This window comes from Xyrauchen texanus, chromosome 22 (genome assembly GCF_025860055.1).
Source record: "Xyrauchen texanus isolate HMW12.3.18 chromosome 22, RBS_HiC_50CHRs, whole genome shotgun sequence".
Taxonomy (NCBI): domain Eukaryota; kingdom Metazoa; phylum Chordata; class Actinopteri; order Cypriniformes; family Catostomidae; genus Xyrauchen; species Xyrauchen texanus.
Window position 1 is genome coordinate 29,184,438 of NC_068297.1, and position 23,514 is coordinate 29,207,951.

General features: G+C 37.5%; 1 protein-coding gene across 1 annotated transcript; it reads left to right on the top strand.

The window, feature by feature from the left end:
- The first annotated feature begins 633 nt into the window (after window positions 1-633).
- On the top strand, window positions 634-23,060 carry LOC127662583 (major surface-labeled trophozoite antigen 417-like). Its single transcript, XM_052153838.1, has 9 exons — window positions 634-841; window positions 8,477-8,635; window positions 9,236-9,374; window positions 9,458-9,546; window positions 17,226-17,289; window positions 17,746-17,834; window positions 18,233-18,345; window positions 21,162-21,318; window positions 21,470-23,060. The coding sequence occupies exons 1-9, from the start codon at window positions 793-795 to the stop codon at window positions 21,625-21,627; spliced, it is 1,017 nt and encodes a 338-aa protein (XP_052009798.1). The 5' UTR covers window positions 634-792; the 3' UTR covers window positions 21,628-23,060.
- The last annotated feature ends 454 nt before the right edge of the window (window positions 23,061-23,514 follow it).

Here is a 23,514-nt window from a genome sequence, read left to right on the forward strand (position 1 = left end):
CAACTTGTCCTCCACCACCCGGATTGAGGAGAGTAACCGCACCACCACGAGGACCTATTAAGTAATGGGAATTGGCCATTCCAAATTGGGAGAAAAGGGGATTAAAAAAAAATTACAATATTGGGGGTGAACTATCTCTTTAAAACAGGAGTATATGTCAGTTCATGGGTTTCAAATAGTCTCCCATCGTCTCCAAAATACTATAGTAGTTAGTTATTGTGTCTACTGTAAAACTAAAATTGAATATACTCTACCTCCTTCAAAAAGTGGATCTCGATGCTATTTATATTTGTTTATTTATTTATGACAGTGGTGGCTAACACCATGTAACACAAAGTTTTATTTTAGTATCAAAAACTTCACTAACTACGGTATTTTTTTTACCATTGTAACTTTAAGAGGTTTTCTCAGGTCATTCGTCCAGCTTGATTCTTTAAATGGCGGGACTTCAAACGTGATGCCTGTCAACAAACGTTCAAGTCTCGGACTCGTGTTCGCCGAAAACACTGGTTTACGTGTTTCTCAATGAACATGTTTCGATCAACTTCTTCTGTCTCATACTAGTTTGACACTCGTTTATAGCGACTGTAGTAAGTAAAGTTTCCGTGTGCTTTTTTAAGGAACGCGTCTGATCACATGATTCAGATGTCATATGACATCGATGAGACGGCGAAACAGGGAATGACCGAGGAACTCTCCGACAGTTCACACATGTATTTAACAAAACCCTCATGTAATAAATTTACATCGATAATCAGATGTGCTGACTCTTGAATAAATTACTGCGGGATCATGGAGCGTTTGGGAGTTTTGTCTGTTCTAGTCACCGCATGTGTATTGGGTGAGTTGACAAATCACAACATCACAAACACTTTGCCATGTTGTAGTGACTCGTTTTCTTATTCCTTTATAGTTTTACAGTCGGTCTGGTTGGCAGGGCTGCTTTAAATATTTCTCTTGCAGTAACACATGTTGCTTTTTCACCTCTGCTTCAGTCTGTATCTGTAAACTCAAGCTGTAATGTTTTTAAGTGTCTTTTTACTGTGGCCTCTTGCTTAAAATCAAACTGTATTAATAATCAGTGTTATTTAATCCTGCTAAGATCTATCTATGGTCCATATATTATATCAGAAAAAATATTTGTAAACAAAAAAATTTATGGTGTGTGTATGTGTGTGTGTGTGTGTGTGTGTGTGTGTGTGTGTGTGTGTGTGTGTGTGTGTGTGTGTGTGTGTTATTAAATCAGTGAATGTTTTACTTTCAACAGTCTATATGATAACTACTACAGGCCCTTATCTAACAATATGAGAAAATCATTTAACAAATTATCAAACAGCACTGCTTTATTTGTGAAAAATTTTAAATGTTAGTTGACATTTCTAGTAGTGGCAGCAGTGTCCTGCAGTGTGACTACATAAACTATAGCATATATATATATATATACATTTTTCTAATTATTGTATAATAATTATGCATGCAGTTTTATGACCTCAAATATTTGAAAAAAAAAATAAAATACTGTGAATGTAGGAATTTAAAAAAAAAAAACATTCACACTACACGATTATTTAAATGAACTGCCAAAACGTTTAAAGGTGATTCATATTTGTAACAAATAAATAAAACAAATGGGAATTTCTTCTGTTCACAGCATCTTAAATACACACTGTCCCATATACACATTAATTATAACCTAAAATCTTGATGTTGGGGAAAAAATCATATCCATATTTTTTTCCAACTAGTCAACTATCAATTAGTGTATTTTAAAGCTTTATAATTCTTTACAATGTGTTGAAAGAGCTGAAAAATTCCCTTAAGTCAGTAATATAAATAGAAAGTGCATGGATAAATAGTATGTAGTTCCCTCACTGGTTCTTATTATTTCTGCAGTGTCATATGACCTTCCCCTCAGAATAATTGTATTCCTTCAGTGGGTGGTTCTGTCACTGCCTCATGGCTAATGTGATTATACTGACAATAAGCACGTTGTTTGCCTCTACTGCTTATACTTAACCACATGGGGCCATTTACAGTGTGTAGGCCAAAAAAAAAAACACACACAGTCACTGAAATGCAAGTGTGATTCAGGTGAAGCTGATACAATAGACTTTTAAACTAACCTTGTCCTTGTCAAAATGACGAGCAGTTCTGCGCCAGAGCGAGAAAGACATCACGTCATCTTAACTGCTTTTTGACATGTAAATTACCGCAAATACTGGACTTGAATGTTTGCGTGTGGACTAAAGTTGACTATATAATATTTTTAGGGATGTGAAAATTCTGTAATAATAATTTACTCACCCTCATATCAGTCCAAGCTTTATGACTTTCTATGTTCCGTGGAACACAAAAGGAGATTATTTCGCACTATGTTCATGCTACTCTTTGCCATACGATGAAAGTGAAAGGGGACTTCGAGTTCCACAAAGGACAAAAAGCACTTTTAAATTGCCTTAAAAGTAGTTCTTACGACTTCTGCACTATGTTCCATGTCTTCTTAATGGAATAGTTTACCCAAAAGTTAAAATGTTCTCATAATTTACTCATTCTCATGCCATCCCAGATGTAAATGACTTTCTTCCTTCTGAAGTACACCAACAAAGAATTCTAGAGAATTTGGGATATTCTATCATCGCTATTTTACAGAGTAACAACAGAAATCAAAGATGCCTCGACCATACCTATACACATGAATACTGCTGTTATAACACTTTTATTAAAACCTAATAAAGACCCAACACACCCCTCCAGTTACTGCCCGCTCTCACTTATTAATGCTGACTTAAAAATTATTACTAAAGCCCTAGCAACCAGAATTGAGACAGTCACCACAATGATAATCCACCCAGATCAGACAGGTCTCATCAAAAATAGAAATGCTTCAGATAACCTCCGTAGACTATTTAACTTAATAAATATATCACAGCAAAAACAAGACAAAACCATAATTGTATCATTAGATGGTGAAAAAGCATTTGACAAAGTCAACTGGACTTCAGGTCACTTCACCTAGCTTCACACTTCATTAAGGAACTAGACAAGGATGCCCACTCTCACCCTATTTGCTATTTTCATCAAACCACTTGCAGCCGCAATATGACAAAACAATAAAATTAAGGGAATCCAGGATACCAATTCACAACATAAAATCAGTCTTCACGCAGATGATTTATTATTATACTTACAAAACCCACATGTGTCACTACAGGAAACATTCAACATCATTATTAAATTCTCTATTATTTCACACTACTCAATAAATTGGAACAGGTCAAGTACTACCACTATCTGTAGATGCTTGGGATTCTGCAGCCCATGACTCCTTCCCTCTTCACATTGGTAACATAAAATATTTATTAATATATATTCTCTTAAGATGTCAGATCTCTTCCACCTCAACTATACCCCTCTGTTAAATAAAATAGAAGATTACTATAAACGATGGACAAAACTACCATTCACTCGGACGAATCGCCTCTGATAAAATGAAAATATTACCTCAGATGTATTACCTTTATCAATGCTTCCCATCACTCCTGCTGACAAATGGTTCAAAGCGTTAGATTCACTAACCACTCAATATTACTGGAAAAACAAAAACCTAGAATTTCACTCCCTACATTACAAAATAGGAAATCACAAGGAGGCTTAGAAGCACCAATTTTTCTTTACTACTTATTGGCAAATCAATTACAATATTTATTCAAATGGACCCGAAAGCACAACTTCAATAACCCATGGCTAGAACTAGAACAAAATCAATGTACACCCATGTCACTTGCAGATCTTCCCTTCTTACCAGCATCAATCAAGAAATTAAATTACTGTAAGAATATATTACAATCTTCTCAACTCTCACAGCCTTGTGGAAAGTTGTAAATACACCCCAATCTGGCACAATCCGGATTTCAAACTGCATAACGCCCCTGTCTATCACCTACCTCCACCACCTATTCGAAAACCACCAACTCGTATCATTTAATGCACTAATCCAGAGGTATGGGGTTGGGAAAGACCAGTTCCTCCACTGCCAACAACTAAAATTCTTAATTAAATCCAAAATTAACATTACTAATAACACACTACAACTGGCAAAATTACATGATGAGATATAAAAATTCACAAATTAAAAAAAAATATATCTAATTAAAAATAATATAAACTTTACAAACTCATATTTAACATAGATACTTCCATAATGGGAAAATTATGTAGCTGTTTCCCCCAACTCTTAGATCTGGACATAAATCTGTAATAATACTTTCTCAATGACCACCAACACAAACTTGCAACTCATACAATATAAAACTATCCACAGAACACACATCACCCAAGACAAAATGTTTAAAATGGGACTGGCCGATACAGGTATTCATTCACGATGCACTTTAGGTAACACAGATAATTACACAAAAAAGATATGCCACTTGGACCTGCCAACCAGTTCATTCCCTCTGGACTGCAGTAACTAACAAACTTTCTCAGATCTTGGGCTGCAGAATTCCATTGTCCCCATCACTATGTCTACTGGCTGATACTACACAAATTACTCTACCAAATAAATATTAAAAAAAAAACAGCTACTCCTTTCTCTAACTGTCGCTGAGAAAGTAACTTTCAAAACTGGAAATCCAAGAATTCTTGTCACATCACTCACTGGATTAATCTACTTACAGAATATATCTCAATAGAAAAAATAACCGCTTACAAAACAAGCAATATATCTGCCTTTAATGAAACATGGGATATAATTTTATCCTCTTTCAAATCAAATCCACCCCAAGACCGAGGCCACGTACATATCATAGACCCCAGCTTTAACATCCAATTGGCAAATAATATAATACATCATACCCAATAAGCACATTCACAGACAATTTCCCCTTCCTTCTCAATTACTCTCTTTATATTTCTCTTAGCTTATTATTTGTATTAGCATTGTTGTTGTTTCATTTTGTCCCCCCACTTTTTTCTCTCTCTCTTTAAATTGTTAACATCCACACCCAAATCTTTTGCACACATGCATACATACATATGTACTATTTTGTTTATTTGTTATTTGATTTTTCATCTTTTCCCTATAGATTATCTGTTTTGAAACATGTTATAGTATTGTAACATATACCCGTCTTTCCACTACATGTACCTCCAATCTGTTTGATTTAAATAAAAATAAAGTTGTCCTTCGAAGAGGGAAGGCGGGCCAAAAAAAAAAAATTATAGAGACTCTGTAGGTCCTTACAATGCAAGTGAATGTTGACCAGAACTTTGAAGCTCAAAAAAGCTTTTAAAGGCTGCATAAAAGTAATCCACAATACTCGAATGGTTAAATCCATGTGTTCTGAAGCAATCTAATCTATTTTGGGTTAGAACAGACAAAATATTACAAATTATTCACTATAAATCTAATTAAACCATCCAAATCAAGAAGTATCTCTATTATCAAGGCAAACTCACAGTGCAAAGTTTGTTTTAGTGATCAGGAACCAATTCCAACTGTGTCAGAGAAGCCAGTTAAAAGTCATGAAAGATGGTACGATTCTAAGCTAAAGGACACTGATCAAGCACATGAACTTCGGCAAGAAACCATCAAAGGTCTGAAGAAAATTGACCAATCTATACTGCCTGGCAAGCTAAAAATCTGGGACCTGTAGTTTTGGCTACCACCCTGCCTTATGTGGCCACTGACCATCTATGACATCCCCCTCACAAGAGTTGAGAAGATGGAAAGGATAATCAGCTTTTATGTGAGGAAATGGTTAGGCCTCCCTTGATGCCTGAGCAACATAGGCCTGTATGGTCAGGGGATACACAAAATGCCTCTTTCCAGCCTCACAGAGGCATTCAAATGTGCCAAAGTGAGGCTAGAGATGACCCTGTCAGATTCCAGAGACACTGTGATCAGAGCTGCTGCCCCCACCCTAACAACAGGAAGGAAGTGGACTGCCAAGAACACAGCTCAGCAGGCAATATCTGAACTCCGCCATGGCGACATTGTGGGCCAAGTCCAAAAGAGAAGAAGAGGCTCGGGGCTTGGTGAAAGACGGCCTCGCTAGAACAAAGCATCCCCACTAGAGCGGAGGATGTTGGTCGTGGCTGAAGTCCGCTGATAGGAACAGTCTATAAGGTGTGCCAAGGCCGTGTCACAAGCCAAACATCTTTCCTACTCCTCAAAACCTCAACCAATAGTGGGGCAAAGATCCATCATGCCCCCTGTGTTCATTACCAGTAACATTAAAGCACATCCTTACTGGGTGCAAATTGAGCCTCTCCCAAGGACGGTACACCTGGAGACCCAACCAAATCCTCAAGTGCTTGGCAGCGACTCTGAAAAACAAGAGAACAGCCATCAATGCCTTGCTGACCAGGAGAACCGATGCAGCTCAGCCAGTAACATTTGTCTGGTAAAGGGAACAAAAACAGTGGAAGATCTCACCAAGGACCAGCGTTGGACAGCTCGAGGCAGCCTGGGATTGGCAAATGTGAGTGGATGTTGGCAAATGGCTTGCGTTCCCATCAGAAATAGCCATTACTAACTTGAAGCCAGATCACGTGCTATGGTCCAACTCTCTGCACACAGTTTACTTTGTGGAGCTCACAGTATTTAGGAGGATCCCGTGCAAGAAGCCTTTGAGAGGAAGAAGCTGTGATTCACCAAGCTGGCAGCAGAGGCAGAACAGCAGGGCTGGAAAGCAAAGATCTGCCCAGTGGAGGTAGGGTGTCGGGGCTTTGTGGCAACATAAAGAAAATTCCATTGTTACGGGACCTGGGGATCAGTAAACAAGTCCTACACCAGACCAAGACAACATAAGGTGTGGCAGAGCGGAGTAGTCAGTGCCTTTGGCTCAAGAGAAAGGACCCCCAGTTGGTCTCCCAAGTGAGTAGGCTAGGTAGATTCTGAGGGGGGTGGTTCTGGGATGCCAGAACACACTGCTGAACCTACTGGAGACGTCGTGGGCCCAGTCAGTGAAACGTTGATGAAAGTAGGAGCCCACATGACAACCTCAATAACATGTCCGCCCAGTCTTCAGCACCTTCACAACGTCGTAATAGTGTAGGTCAGTCCTCCTATCACCATCGGGAGGAAAGGTGTATATGGACAAACAGAGCGAAGATTATCTTCAAAATATCTGCATTTGTGTTCTGCATAAGAAAGACATATAATACATACACATCTGGGATGGGTGAGTAAATTATGAGAGAATTTTTATTTTTAGATGAACTATCCCTTTAAACCGTTCGATAGCTTTGTAAGCAAGTCCAGAATTTAGGCTGTTATTCTCTGTAAAGCTTGCCTTAGCTCTCGAATCCTATTTGTGCTTGTGCCAAATTCAACCGCATAAACATGAAGCTATATATTTTTTGTGTTCAATGGAAGGAAGTCACATTTAGGTTTTGAACAACAAGAGAATGAGTTAAATTTTTGGCCAAACTATTGCTTAAAGGAATAGTTCACCCCAAAATGAAAATTCTCTCATTATTTACTCACCCTCATGAAATCTCAGGTGTGTATGACTGTCTTTCTTCACAAGAACACACATTAGAAAATTAGAAAAATAACTTTGCTCAGTAGGTCCTTAAAATGTAAGTGGAAGGTGATCCGATTTTTGAAGCTCCAAAAATCACAGACAGTCACCATAAACGTCATCTATACACCTCCATATTTAATTAATGTCTTCTAAAGCAACACGATCAATTTTGGTGTGAAAAAGATACATATTTATGTACTTTTTTAACTCTAAATCATGCTTCCAGTCTGCAGCGGTATGCGTGTGTAACTTAATCACATTGGCTTTTGAAACGTGCAGAAACTGAGGCACGTGAGTCACAGCCGGATGAGCAGCGCTGTTTAAAAGTGAGGAGTAACGTTGTACATTAGCTTGGTTGGTTTTGGTTTAGATCTGTATTCATTTCACAATTCTCAATGGTATGTTTGTGTGCTTATCCTGAATGTCTCAACCGAGTGGAGAATGTGAGATTGCATCGGTATCATGGCAACAGGAATACATCATACGAGAGACCGCTTGAACTCAACCCTCTTGTGAAGCATACCGGAAGCGTTAAATTATAGTTAAAAAGTACTTCAATATTTATCTTTTTTCACAATAAAAATTCTCGTTTTGCTTTAGAAGACATTAATTTAACAACTGGAGTCACATGGATGACGTTTATGCTGACTGTCTGTGATTTTTGGAGCTTTAAAAGTCGGATCTCCATTCACTTGCATTTTAAGGACCTACTGAGCTGAGATGTTTTTCTTCAAATGTGTTCTGCAGAAGAAAGTAATACATACCTAGGATGACATTAGGGTGAGTTCATAATCAGATCATTTTAATTTTTGGGTGAACTATCCCTTTTATTATGCTTCTAAGACTATTCCTCCATATGTTTGTTTTGACCATATCCAAACATCTTCCCTTCAACATCCGTTGACCATTGGGCGCTAAAGCTTGTTTTCCGTGTCGTTGTGTAGGAGTGGTGATGAGTCAGTCAACCCTCAGCCCTGCTATGACAATCACCACAGTCAGTGCAAACGTGACCATTGCAATTCCCACCACTACAGCTGCCAGCTGCTCTGCACTCAACACGTCCAACTGCGAGGCCTGCGCTCCTGGATCCTATTCCAATAATGGTGAGTGTTTCTCCTGTTGTGGAATAATGTAATACTGTTGTCTGCAATGCCCTGACCATGGCCATGTGGAGTGATAGAAACAGTGAAAAGTCCCAGTGCTATTATACTAAATATCAACATGGAAACACCACTTGGCCAGTCAAATTAGAGGACTTGAACTAACTTTTGTAAAATGAACTAATGAATCTAACATTGTACAGTTTTGTTGTTAACTGCTATGAGACTTATTTTAAAGTGTCAGCCACATGTAGAAGTTGATTCGTTTTCAAACTTGGTAGCAATACAACATAAAGGCAAATAATCCATGAGGAAATATTTCTCATTACAAATTACAAAAATATGTGTATCAGTATTAAATGAAACACACAATATATAGTAGTCAGTAACTGTTCATCTAAAACAAATGGTTGAAAGATTTCTGCATTTATTAATAACAAAAGAATTCTATTATTTCAAAGTTTCAAAGTTTATTTTTTTCCCTCTATCAGTCCAAGATGTACAAGATCCCATGTATATAGAGGCAGAATAGATCATTTTTGTTTTCAATTTTGTACCAGGAGAAGTTGACAGTTGCATTCTTTCTCTGATTTGTCTCCTCAGAGACTCTGCAGTGTTCTTGTTGTCCAAAGGGTGGTCTGTGTATGTTCTCTGGAGCTTGTCTTCCCTGTACTCAGGGTTTCTATCAACCTCTAGCGGGACAGCAGGATTGTCAGCCCTGCTCATCTGGGTATTACAGCAAGTGAGAAAGGGTTACTATGTTGTTGTTTATTCAAAGCACATCTGTTTAACATGCAATGTACTTTAACAGTATTTTGTCTTTAGTTCCACTGGAAGTCCTATTTGTCAGGCATGTCCTGCTGGTTCTTACAGTAATAACACAGGCTCTGTGTCCTGCAGGGCCTGCACACCAGGTAACAATTTTTTACTGTTCTAAGAAATAAAAAATAAGTCTGGTGTTACATTTTTGTTCTAGCTTGATAAAGGACTACACAATTAATAAAATAAATAATCAAGCTTACGGATACAGCTGCTAAAATTAATTCTTCATGAAAGCTGTTGTAAACATAAATTTTAGCATATTTTTAAGATTTACGTATTTCAATTTCATAACAAAATTCCAGCAATAACCACACAGTCATATTTAGCTAAATATAATAATAAAAACAACAACTAAATATTACATGAATATTCCAGGTTCAATACAAGTTAAGCCTAATCAAAAGCATTTGTGGCATAATGTTTATTACAACAAAAATATTTTGACGACTCCAACAAAAATGGAAGCTACAGAGAGGCACTTACAGTGAAAGTGAATGGGTCCCATATTTGGAAGATTTAAAGGCAGAAATTTGAAGCGTATAATTTTATAAAAGCACTTACATTCATTCTTCTGTGAAAACTATTATTTGAGCTGTAAAATTTTTTAAATTGTAATTTTTACAGTCCTTTTAGGGTTTGTTAACATTACATCGTCATGGTAACAAAGTTTTAAAGTTGGTTACATCTTTACACAGAAAAGATTAGTAAGTGTTTTTGTCACACTAAAATCATGTTAACGTATGTCTTGTTTGTCTTGTGGCAATACTCTTGAAACAGTGAGTATTTTAACATTCAACAATTGGCCCCCTTTCACTTCCATTGGAAGAGCCTCACTGTAACCCAGATTTTTTTAAAATTTTTAAAGAAAAGGAGGGACGAGCCAAAATAAATTTTTATGGGAATCAATGTTATGCCACAAATGCTGTCGATTGAGATGAACTTGTATTGAACCCAGAATATTCCTTTAAGTTGTATTAATTTTAATTTAGCTAAAAATTACACAATTCAATTTGATGGAATTTTGTAATTAAATGTGTAAATCTTAAAAACAGGCTAAACGGCAGCATTTCATTTGTTTTGCTCCTGTTGTGTCAAAATGTTCTATTTTTAAGATGATGGGCATTTTCATATTTTTGTTTCTTTATTATTGTAAATGTTGTTGATTTCAGCATATTCTTGATTTACTGATGTATAAAATAGCTGCAAATTAATTCAGTAACGCAGTTCTAAGTGTTTCCTGCATTTCTCAAAAACAAAATGAAAATGTTAATTAATAATCACAATTACTATAACAAGGAGAAAAAATTTAAAATTCTATATATTTTTTTTCATAATCGAGCAACTTGATTATAAATGTAATTTCTTTGTGAGCACATAAGCACATACACACACACACACACACAAAAAAAAGCCCTCCAAGAACGGCAAATATTTGCCCCATTTCCCAACAAACAAATCGCAGGTCTATTCGGACAGGGTCGCAACAGCAGGGAAAGAACAATGCCATGGTTCTGCCATTAAAGATATTTTGGTGGCCACCCAAGTGATAGCCTATTTAGGACTGCCGAGGCAGATTTAATGATAATCGGCTAAAGGCTTCTCATCTGCACATTTGCATGAGTGTAACAGAACCAGCTCGCAATTATAATCTGCTTTTCTCTCTGGTGCGCACGTGCAACAATGATACTTGCCTCGATATTGCGCAGACCTCAAAACTGATGTGAGACTTTTCTAGTTTAAAGTGTTACAGAGGAAGTCAAGTCAAACCTCTCAAACATTAGCAGCCCTGACATGCCAAACAGCACTGAGGAGGAAAAGAGCAACACTTGGCTATGTGCTAATTTTTTGTTTTTCATTATACATCATTCTTTACAAAATTGTTTCACGATTTTATATGAGTAAAGGTAACTTATATTTTGGACAAAATGTTATAGTTTCATATGAAATAATCTAAAGGTAGAATCTATTAGATCTCATTTTATATCAACAGTTGTAGTTAAAGTTTCAAGATGTGTTTCAGCTAGTACTTATTTTGTCATAGATAAATAATAGTAATAATAATAACAAATTATATTAAGACTAGCTACACTAACATAACCATGGTAATGAGGAGCCTTTCCTTCTGTGTAATATGTGTATAAATATTTAATATTAGGTAACAAACAGGATAATAATGGGCTCATATAAGTAAATATGCTCTTCAGTTTTTAAAAGGGGGAAGACATGTCCTTGTACTTGAAAACTTTAAAAAAAAATTATGCAACATAAAAGGAAATTCAACCCGGGATACATTAAATACTGGTTACATTTTTACTATGGTGGGTGGCCACCTGATTTCCAATGTTAAATATGTCCTGAAGCAAAACCAGTTGAGAACCACTGTTCTAGATGACCCTTCTTCAAAAGCCACCACCCTACCCATCTCCGAGCACCACTCCTGAAATGAGGGCACTCCAGCCGACTTCCATCCCCTTAAAACAACTTGTCTGGCAATCATGACACTGGTTAGGACCCAGTTATTTATGTGTTTATTCCCTTTCTTGATGACCGCCCCATTGCCTAAAATACAGAGTCTGGGGCAAAATGAGATTTGAGTTCCCAATACGTCACACATAAAACTCTGAACTTTCAATCAAAATTCTTGGATCTTAACACACCCTCAAAAGACATGGGTTGTGTCTCCATCTTCTGATTGGCATCACCAGCAGGTGGGTGTGTCTTTAAAACCAAGCCAATACAATCTAGATGGGGGTACAATAGAATCTATGTAAAATCTTGAATTGCATAAGGCACACCCTTGCATCTCTAGATACAGACTTGACATTTATTAGAATCCTAGCCCACACTCCCTCCTCCAATACCAAGGTTAGATCTTTCTCTTGAGAGAAGCCGAAGCTCCGTCCCCCAGTCTCTGACTTAGCAGGGAGTAATACACTGATGCCTCATGACCTTTTCCAAAAGCAGTAATCTCCTCTCCCAAAGTATCTGCCGCTTAAGGGGTGTGTGTGTGCTACTCCCAAAAACATTATAGAGCAGGTGGCACAGCTGTAAATACCTAAAGACCTGAGATCTGTGAATCCCAAAATGTTGAACTAAATTTTCAAAGAATCTTAACACTCCACTCTCATACAGGTCACTGAGTGTATTAACCTTCCTCATAATCTACTGTGACCTGCAGAAAGGGGATTTATTAATACATAATTTTGGGTTCAGCCATATGCTTGAGACAATATGTAAATAAATGTCCGAATTAAACACTCTGGACATTTTTGTCCATACCGAGTGAAAATGCGAGATAACGGGGTGTAACGTAACTTCTCCGGTTAGTTTGATATAAAGGCTTTGCAATGGCAAGATAAAGGCAAGAAGTTCCTGTTCCATACAAAACCAGGGAGTGGCTCTCTCAAGTGGAAGCGACCAATGAGCAAAATGAGACTGAATGCATAATTTAAAAAATCTTGGGTAGGCCTATCCCACCTTTGTCAATCGGCCTATGTAACTCATTGAAATGTAATCTGGGACATTTAACATTCGAAATGAAGGACTTCTGTATGCCATCAAATTGCTTGAAATAAGAGAGGGGGACATCTATAGGGAGAGACTGTAGCAGGTAGTCGGATTTTGGAATACAATTAATTTAAACATTAACCTTCCCATTCATCGATAAATGTAATGAAGCCCATCTGCCCACATCACTCAAAAACCTTTTTATTAAAGTGTCAAAATTAACTCTCACTAAATCACACAAATTTACTGGGAATAAAATACCCAAATACTTAATGCCCTGTCTGTGCCACTGGAAGGTGCCCAGCTGAAAAGCCATTACCAGGTAAATACGCTGTCAGAGCCAATTCAGATTGAGACCTATTAACTCTGTATCCTGAGAATTTAGAAAAGGAACTAATAATTCTGTGGAGGCAAGACATAACTCTAGTGGGGTCCATGACGAATAATAAAATTTAATCTGCATAAAGCAAAAGCTCATGCGCCATACCTCCCACCATCACTCCTGGAGAATCATCCTCCTTTCTTATCGCGGCTGCAATGGTTCCAGGGCAAGACAGAACAATAATGGGGAAAGAGGGCAACCCTGCTTGGTGCCCCTATCCAGAGTAAAGTTATCTGAAATTATTCCATTTGTTTGTACTGCTGTTACAGGGTGTCTATAAAGTAACTTAATCCAACCAATAAAAGTATTCCCGAACCCATACATTTTCGAAATCTTAAAAGATGTTCCCATTCTACCATATCAAACGCCTTTTCGGCATCCAGTGAGATGGCTGCAACCGGAGACTGATCATTCGCCACTGACCACATGATTTTGATGAAACACCTAATGTTATCAGAAGAGCTGCAGCCCTGAATAAACTCCACCTGATCTATATGTATAAGAGATGTCATAACTTTACTTAATCGGTTAGCCAAAATGTTTTACAATATTTTAACATCTAGCTGGATCAGGGAATTTGGACGGTAACTCTTACACTCACTTCGATCTTTGTCCTTTTTTAAGAATCGGACTGATCTGGGCTTGTGTCATGATTGGTGGAAGCTTTCCATTCTTTAATGATTCTGTATAAAAGTGTAGCATAAGATCTAAAAAAATCAGTAGCAAAGCCATCTGGCCCTGGAGCCTTGCCTGTAGGCAAGGCCTTAATTAATTCGCCAAGCTCCTCCAAGGTTATCTCAGAATCAAGAGAATTTTCTAATGGTTCCGCAACGTTTCTAATATCTTCATCAGTGAATGAAGATGTGGAACTATAAAGATCAAGATAGAATACTTTGAAAGCATTATTAACAACAATAGCTGAGGTAAATATTTCACCACCAGCAGATTTAACTGAGGGAATGGCAAAAAAACTCAGAAGCTCCCCTGGCTAGTCCACCTTGAATAGCCAAAACCTACCATGACAAAATATTATTCTATCTGGATCAATTATCTGAAGCCATTAGATGACATTCGGCACTTCAGCTCTGTCTCAGCACTTTTAATATTCCCTTCTAATTCCACGAGTTCTTGTGCTTTGGATTGTTTAATGAATGAGGCATACTGTATGATCCGGCCCCTAAGAACTGCTTAAATGCCTCCCAAGCCACACCCACACAGGATACTGAGGACCAGTTGGTCTCCATATAGACATTGATTTCAGCCTTTAACATTTGTTGGAATTCAGGATTTTGCAAAAGGGATACAATAAAGCACAAACTATATTATTTATTTTTCTCCGTATGTGGCAACACCTCTAAACACACCAGGGTGTGATCTGAGACCAAAAAAATTCTAAATGAGCAATCAACAACAGATGAAATGTGGGATTCTAGAATAAATCTTATGGATTGATGACAAAAAATGTATAGTCCCTACCAGATGGGTCCAAAAGTCTTAAAATATCTGATAAGATCAAGATTTTTACACATCCTGTGAAGCATCACTGTTGCTCATGTTACACACTTTTGCTTCACTATGATCAAGGACGTCCATCAATAGATTAAATTCTCCTCCCAATATTATATCTTGAGGGGTGACAGCAGCTTGCAACCTCCCTTCAAGATCTATAAAAAAGCCTTGATCATCAGCGTTAGGTGTGTAAATATTAGCCAAAATCAACCTTTGCCCCTGAATTTCTGCTAAAAGTATAATGACTCTTCCTAATTTACCTTTAATCTGTTTGAGACATTTGAATTGTAGATGCTTATTTATCAATGTAATGACTCCCCTGCTCTTACTTGTGCTAGCACTAAAGAAAACATGTCTACCCCATAATTTGCTTCCTGTGGGGAAAGATGAGTTTCTTGAAGAAACACTATATCATATTTCTTACATTTAAGAAGAGAAATAACCTTCCTTCTTTTTATGGGGTGCCCCAATCCATTCACATTCCACGTGGAGACAATCCACTCATACTAACATTTGACATTTTGACATAATAGAAAAAATAGATTGTGACAAAAACTAAATTATAAAGACTAAATTCCAACATTAGTTCAACAATCAAACCCAAAACATCCCCCTGAACAAACAGAAAAAAGAAAAACGTGTGCATTAACCCTGCACATGACTGCGCCAACCGGTGTCCATCCCTCTAAACTTAAACAGTCCATGCATGCCTATGAGAGACCCCATGACAAATTTGCCATAGAATTGCTCTAGTCCGGTGCTTCTATATACATTTTATGAGACAGAATTACACAACAAATGATAATCTCCAAAACAAACTCCAGCCAATAGGTGGAATAAACACAAATAATATGTAGATGAATCCACATAACTGTTCCAAAGGTGTGTTCTTCCTCAAAACAAACTCCAGCCACTAGGTGGAACCAGAAGTAAAAAAAAAAAAAAAAAAGGCACAAATTTTCCTCGGAGAGTCAAATGAATGTTCAGTGAGCTGGCCTATTCGCTGCTACATGAGTGCAATAAATGACCTAATCACTCCAATGGCTTGCAAGAAATAATCCACTAAACAAACTCCAGCCAATAGGAGGCACAAAGAATGTGCAGATTCACCCACAAAACTTTCCCGAAGGAGTGTTACTTCCCAAAACAAACTCCAGCCCAGAACCAGCACAGAAAGAAACAAAAAAAGGCACTCAGTTTCCTCAGACAATCTAGTGAATGTTCAGTGATTCGGTCCACTCGGCTCCAACGTGAGTACCACAAAATAACTTACTCCATTGATGTTATGAAGGACATCGCTGGGGACATGTAAATGTGTTACAGCCATCCTTAGCATCTATTCTCAATTTGTCCGGGAAGATCATTCCAAAAGCAAACTTCTGTTGATGTAAGAGTTTCTTGCAGTCCTTGAATTGATCACGTTTCCCTCTTGTCGAATTTGCAGAGTCTGGGAACAAGAAAATGCTGTGGTTCTTCTAAGAAAGCCTCTCCTCGCCTTGCGTATCACAAGATCTTTATAGGATGATTTCAGAAATTTGGCAAGATTTGATCAGGGCCTGTCTCACTTAGCAGATCGCTGAGCTGGAACCCTGTGAGCTCGCTCGGTTTCCAGCTTATGGCCTGTTATGGAATGTGTTCCTGTTATTCCAGGAATTTCACCATATCTTGACCCTCTTCGGCCTCAGGAATTCCAACAATTCGGATGTTATTCCGCCGGCTACGGTTCTTCAAGTCCTCCAACTTTTCCTAGAACACTCCAAATCCACCTTGGTCTTAGCAGATAATTCCCTCTCCGATGACTCCAGATAACCAATCCATTTCTCGACATTCCCCACTCTTGTAACCATCTCAGTAAATTTCGTCTCCATGGCAGTGATCGATCGACCTATTACAGCCAAAATCCTCCAAGTCAGCAATGACCTCCGTCAGCATTGCTGACATGTTCAACATTTCTCGCCGCAATTCCCGCACTTCTCTGACCAAATGACTCCTGGGATCAAGGCCTCCAGAGGGGTGTCAGCTTGAGAAAGCAAGTGTCTTTTTATGTCTTCAGAGCCCTGAGGATTTTGAATTCTTTGACATATTGTCCACCTAGAACAGTTATTGAACAGAGTGTATCGAATCTCACCAGTTTATGACATTAATAGTGTTAAAACTAGCAAAGTGCGCAGCGCTCGCCTCTCACACATCCAAACCTTGCATGGTGCCACGCGGCTCTCCCTGTGATTTTAATTTGTATTGTGCTGTGGAACAAAACATATCAACAAATACATTGACCGTCAATATCTTACATTCATGAGGAACTTGTAATCTGAGTATTGTAATTTGAACTAAATTTGGCTAAATGTTTTTTTACTTTCTTTATTGCTTCAGGTTTCTACACGTCTTTGCAGAATTCAACAACTTGTAATCCATGTCCACAAGGCTTGTACTGCAAGTAAGTTCAGTTTCTGAAAATTGCATCATAAAAATACATTATATGCAGTGATTAATATACATTGAATCTATATTCAATCATTTTACTGAGAAAACATTTTTTTACATTTAAAATAATAAAATAAATATATTTTTAATTTGATTGGTTCCATCAAATATCTATTCTGTAGATGCAGATTGACAGATTTTGTTTTGATCAGTTTTTTACTAGTTTAGTTCAATTGGATCACAATTTAAACTACAAGTATTTTGTTTATGCTATGAGAGGAAATTAATCAACCATTTCAAAACCAGTAAACATCCCCATTTCTAGAACAGATCACAAGCTTTTCTCTGTTGACTTATTGAATGCTAAGCTTTGTTTCCTTATTGCGTTAGAACTCCACAGAATACTGTGATAACTTATTATCAATAGTTAATTATTTCTCATAATTGTCCTCTTCCGTCCTATTGATAGTTCCTCCAGTTGCGCCCAGTGTCAGATCTGTCCTGCAGGATCAGAAGCTCTACAGATCGCTGCCAAGGAATGTACACCCTGTCGCCCAGGTAACTTTTCATCTAGTCAAGTCAAAATCTAAATGGTGAGTTCTTATATGCCTCAGCTAAATGTATGTTAGTAAATGGAGTTCCAAACAAACATTACCTATACTGTATAATCCCACCAATCACCTATGAGAAAACACAAAACTAATGAAAGATTAAAAAAAAAAAGAGTCAAATAATTTTACTAGACTCTGGAGATTAAATAAAGAAATTACATCACTGAGAGCATTTTATGTCATCCGTGTTATAAAACTGATGATGAACATGGTGTGCATTATGATCAAAGTCATTTGTCATAGTTCTGTAGATGAATGCAGGTCTTTGTTGAATAAGTCAATAAATTTTTTCACAGTACACTTATGAAACTCAAATGATGTTTTGATGGTGATGTTTGTTGACAGGAATGCACAAGCCGTCCCATCAAGCAATGTGTCAGATTTGCAGTAGTGGTTTCTACCAGATCCGCTGGGGTCAGGAGAACTGTGTCATGTGTCCTGAAAACCACTACTGCCCTGTGAGCTATTGTTCCCTTATACTTGTTCTTATTGCAACTTTGATTTAACACAAAAGTCCAAGTCCTAAGTTTAATCATCAAAGATGTTTTTCCTTCATCATGAATCTTAGCACAGGGGTTTTCAAACTTTAACTGTGAGGCAGGACCCCCGAATATTTGTGAGGCTCCCCTTTCATAAAATATAAAGACGGCTATATTGTCATGTATATTGATCAATTATTGAAGCGTGATACTATAAAAACATGTTTGCACAGTTAAATAATGTGCTTAAATGTAAAAATATCTAACCACTGATTTATAAACCTGAAGAGAAATCTATTAAATTCTTAATTATTTGTATGTTTGTATATAAATATTGTTTTAAAGCCGCTTTACAGATAATATTGCCTTATAACACCCAGTGAATGGTTATAATGGCTATTCAAAACGCTGCCCCAGTGGGCAAAGTGTTAGTGTTGTTGGGTGTACTGTCCACAGTGGGGCACCAAAAGCGAGTTGTGACGCAAGTTATTTTCAGCTGTACAGGTTGTAATAAAGGAAAGAGGAATGCATATTTTATAAACTATATCCCCCAACCCAAACCTAAACCTATCCATCAGTGGAGTATAAATATAATGTTAGAGGGAAAAATGCAACCTCCGAATTGTGCTCATCACTGATTATTCAAACGCAATTACTTCTTGTTTCAACACTGGATCTGAACCCAGGTCTCCTGCACTGCTGCTGATGAAAAACCAGAGGGGTTACCAGCATATCATGTTTGGGGGGGGCATTTGGCTTGTTTGGGGGCAACATAAACAATTGAAAAAATCGACGCAAAATTAAGCTATACTACACACAATCTGTTTTAGTGCATATATTTTTCTAAGCCAGGAACCCAGAGATAGGCACAGGGCCCCTATTAGACTATAGGGCTTAAACTGGATTTTTGTTGTGTCAGACCTCACTCATCTGCTAGCGATGGAAAAATATGCGCAAAACAATCCACTTTTAAATTGTAATTTATCGTCAGATGCAGAGGCGTTTCCAGCATTGAAGGACATCCGGGGCTTAGCCCAGACAATTTTATTTTCACACTAGCAACCACTTCTCTGTAGTCCAAAGCTGGTGAGAGGGTATTCTTTGAGTTTTGCTCTGGCTGGGCCTGTTTCTACAGTTCCTAAATCTTCCACTCTAGTACTATCCTCAACATCCTCTCTCCTCCCTGAATCATCTGTGATGCAAAAGAACAGATACAGCACATAACTTGTTGCAAATCAGCTTCAAACAACTAATTCATCAAGTGCTACATATGTCAAATTGTAGACCAATACCATTGAAGAAAATGTATTGGGAAGAGCAGATCAGTGGGATTGCCCTAATATCTATCATGATTCTTGAATTGTCATGTACATTACCATAAAGTCATCACAAAAGAGTTATATTATAGTGAGTAAAGTGAGGTAAAAAAAATATTGAATATAAATAATTTATATTTTTTGACATAAATAGTCAAAATTATGTATAAGATCCTAAGTTAAAGCAATACATGAATGACTTTAGTCTAAGTTCATTGACACACTATGGCATCGAACTGTATATAATTCTCATCATCTCTATGAGAATAATCTGTCAAAATCCTTTCATTAGGATCATTGAGATAAACAATGTTTCACTTTTAACTTTCTCTAAAGTAAAGTGACTTATTAATTGTTACCAGTTTCCATGCCTGATTCTGGCACAGCTGCTGCTCCTCAGTCTGTTGCTCATCTTTGCTACACTCTACAAAACCATTTAATCAAATCAAAGTGTATATTTCCTACAAACTAATATCACAAAACAAGTCACACATACATTTTATGTTAATGCTTATTGGTTACCCTTAGCGAAAACAACACCTGATAAACAAGAAAAGTACGCTTCGAGCGGTGCTCGAACCGCGGTCTCCGGCATGAGAGGCGACTGCGTTAACTCGGAGCTACCAAGCTGCGTCAATTTAATCAAGCAGGTTAGAGGCTACAACTCTTAAGTTAACAAAAACAAATGTGAATTCTTACCCACTGACTTCTTTCGGAAAAATCCCCAAAGCCTCATTTGCTTAATTTTTGCTGTCTTTCCTGCTAATTGCCGTTAACTCGCCACTAAGTAACGTTAGTTGATGTCAACGACTGTGCAAGCTCCTCCTCTACCTGCTGCATATTCAACAGAGAGGAAGAAACGGAGTCGCCCATAGGCTACCGACAGCAAAGGAACTTATTCTATAGGCTAGATTATGCCTATGTCTATTTTTACAGGCTGTATGCAGTATGTGCAAAGCCAAAGCAAAATGAAATAAGGCAACTTATGATTTCGGGGGTTTACATAGGCTTTTGTCCGGTTTCATATTTGTCAGTCAACTATTCAAAATACATTCAGGGCTACACTCAAAACAACAGATGGACAGATTATTTCTCAAATTCTCAGGGGAGGCAGAGCTTATCCTAGGGGAGGCACTGCCTCCCCCAGCCTCCCCCTAGACACGCCCCTGTGAAAAACAATGGAGCCTGTGCAAAAATGTCTGATAGGAGATGGTGCTTGCCGGTGAGTCGCATAATGTTGCCGATCCTTGGGTGTTAGAACTCTCAGAAACAACATACCGACTTCCTGTGTGATCATTTTGGGTTTCTCTGAAATTTTGAAAACTTGCTTTGAGCACCCTGGGGTTCCCTGGACCTCAGTTTGAACACCCCTGTCTTAGAACATGATTGGCATAGAATGTATACACTATGTTCTTATATATTTTAAAAAAATCTAGTTCACTATATGAAATAAACGTGTCTCTGACTGTTTTTCCCCAGAGTCCTGATGTAAATCCGATCCAGTGCCCCTCTGATGCCTTTTGCCCTGAGGGTAGCATGGCCCCTGGTTACTGTATGGAGACCTTCTTCAGAAAGGCAGGGGAGACGTGTGAACTTGCTCCTGTTACTATATCACTCCTTGTTATTGGAGGAGGAGGTATGAACATTTACATTACACCATCTCTCAAATGAACTTTTATTCCCAAACCAAGTTGTAAAAAATGTCCATTTCACAGATTGAGTACAAGACTGAGGCTGATTGTTAGGAATTGTAACCCATGCTTCCACGTTCTTTCTCTTTTCCACAGTGGGTCTTCTCTTTATCATCATTTTGGTTTTGCGGAGGAGAAGAGATAACGACAGTGAACTCTCCCTAGCTCGAACGCCACTTCTGCGAAAAGACCGACAACCTGGTCGCTTCTACCGAATCCCATGTGATGCAGAACCTGTATATGCAGGCTGGTGATGTTGCCTCATATGTCCCAAACCAAATTCCTCAAAAAAACCAGAGCACCTCTACATCAGCTCAGGCTTGCACGCACCTTTGGGTTGAAATCTGGACATCATGAGAATGTAGACACAGAAGCTAAAAAATAAATATGGAGTAAAGAAGAAAAAAAGAACCTTTTTCAGTTGCACATACTTTGTATGACATTTTCTATTTAGATTAACCTTTTATTGAACTGTCCTAAACTTTATGTATCGGCAAGATACTGTCAAATATTTATTGAATGAAGACTAGGCACTTTTCTAAATTACATTTTTAAATCTGTTCACTGCTGACCATCTTACAGAGTTAGGATTAATTTTTGCCTTTTCTTTAAATATTGCACCAAATATAATTAAGTTAAAGGAATATTCTGGGTTCAGTACAAGTTCGGCTCAATCAACAGCATTTGTGGCGTAATGTTGATTGCCACAAAAATGTATTTTGACTTGTTCCTCCTTTTCTTTAAAAAGAGCAAAAATGGAGGTTACAGTGAGGCGCTTACAATGAAAGTGAATGGGGGACAAGTTTTGAATGTTAAAATACTCAGTTTCAAACTTTTAGCCACAAGATATAAAGGATATGCATGTAAACATGATCTTAGTATGATAAATTAAATTGCTAACCTTTTCTGTGGAAAGTTAAAGTCAATTTTACAACTTCGTAACTATGAAAATATAATGTCAACAAACCCTAAAACGACTGTGAAAATGATCATTTAGACAACTTTACAGCTCAAATAATACATGAGTTTTAACAGAAGAATGAATGGAAGTGCTTTTATACATTTGGCAGACGCTTTTATCCAAAGCGACTTACAGTGCACTTATTACAGGGACAATCCCCCCAGAGCAACCTGGAGTTAAGTGCCTTACTCAAGGGCCCAACAGTGGCATTTTGGTGGTACTGGGGCTTGAACCCCCAACCTTCTGGTCAGTAACCCTGAGCCTCAACCACTGAGCCACCACTGCTCCACTATTTATAAAATAATAAACTTCAAATTTCTGTCTTTAAACCCTCCATAAATTGACCCCATTCACTTTCATTGTAAGTGCCTCACTGTAACCTCCATTTTTACCTTTTTTTTTTTTTTAAAGAAAAAGAGGGACGAGCCAAAATGTATTTTTGTGTTAATAAACATTATGCCACAAATGCTGTCGGTTGAGCTGAACTTGTATTGAACCCAGAATATTCCATTAAGCCATGGCACTGAATCCCTTTAGGACTTTGTGTTGAATTATGCTTTTTTTCACATATTGTGTTTATTTCTTGATGCCACAAGATTTTACTACCTGGGGTCCTCAAGGTACTTTGTATTATATAGATCTGCATTATTGCTTGTATTTAACTTGTGATGTGCCAAATTTGGACTATTCCCACTGTGTATGCTGGAATAAAAAGCTTTGCACAACTTTGATGTAAACGTGCAGTGTTTGTTTCTTTTCTTCCTTGCAGAAATCCTCTGCATGTGCTGTCACCAACTGAATTGTCATATGAAAAACAAATTAGTAAAATGCATTTGTTTATTTATGATGACAGTAGTTAACAGTTTTACTGTAGCAAGTAGAACTGTAGAAACTGGAATTTTGTCAAAAAATAATAGTGGTTTACATAGTGAAAGAGCAGATATTTAGAAATGATTACCCACATTTTTACTTATCTGCCTATTTATTAGAAGATAAGCAACATGAAGTACCAAGTAGATCATCATGAGGAATTTTATAAGTGGATAATACAGGATGACATTGCAATGTTTACTATGGTGGAAAATATATTAAGGATTTATATAATATTATATTACTATAATATTAATATTCGTTTTTTTATATTACTTAACAATTTATATAAAAAGTTATACAAGGTATA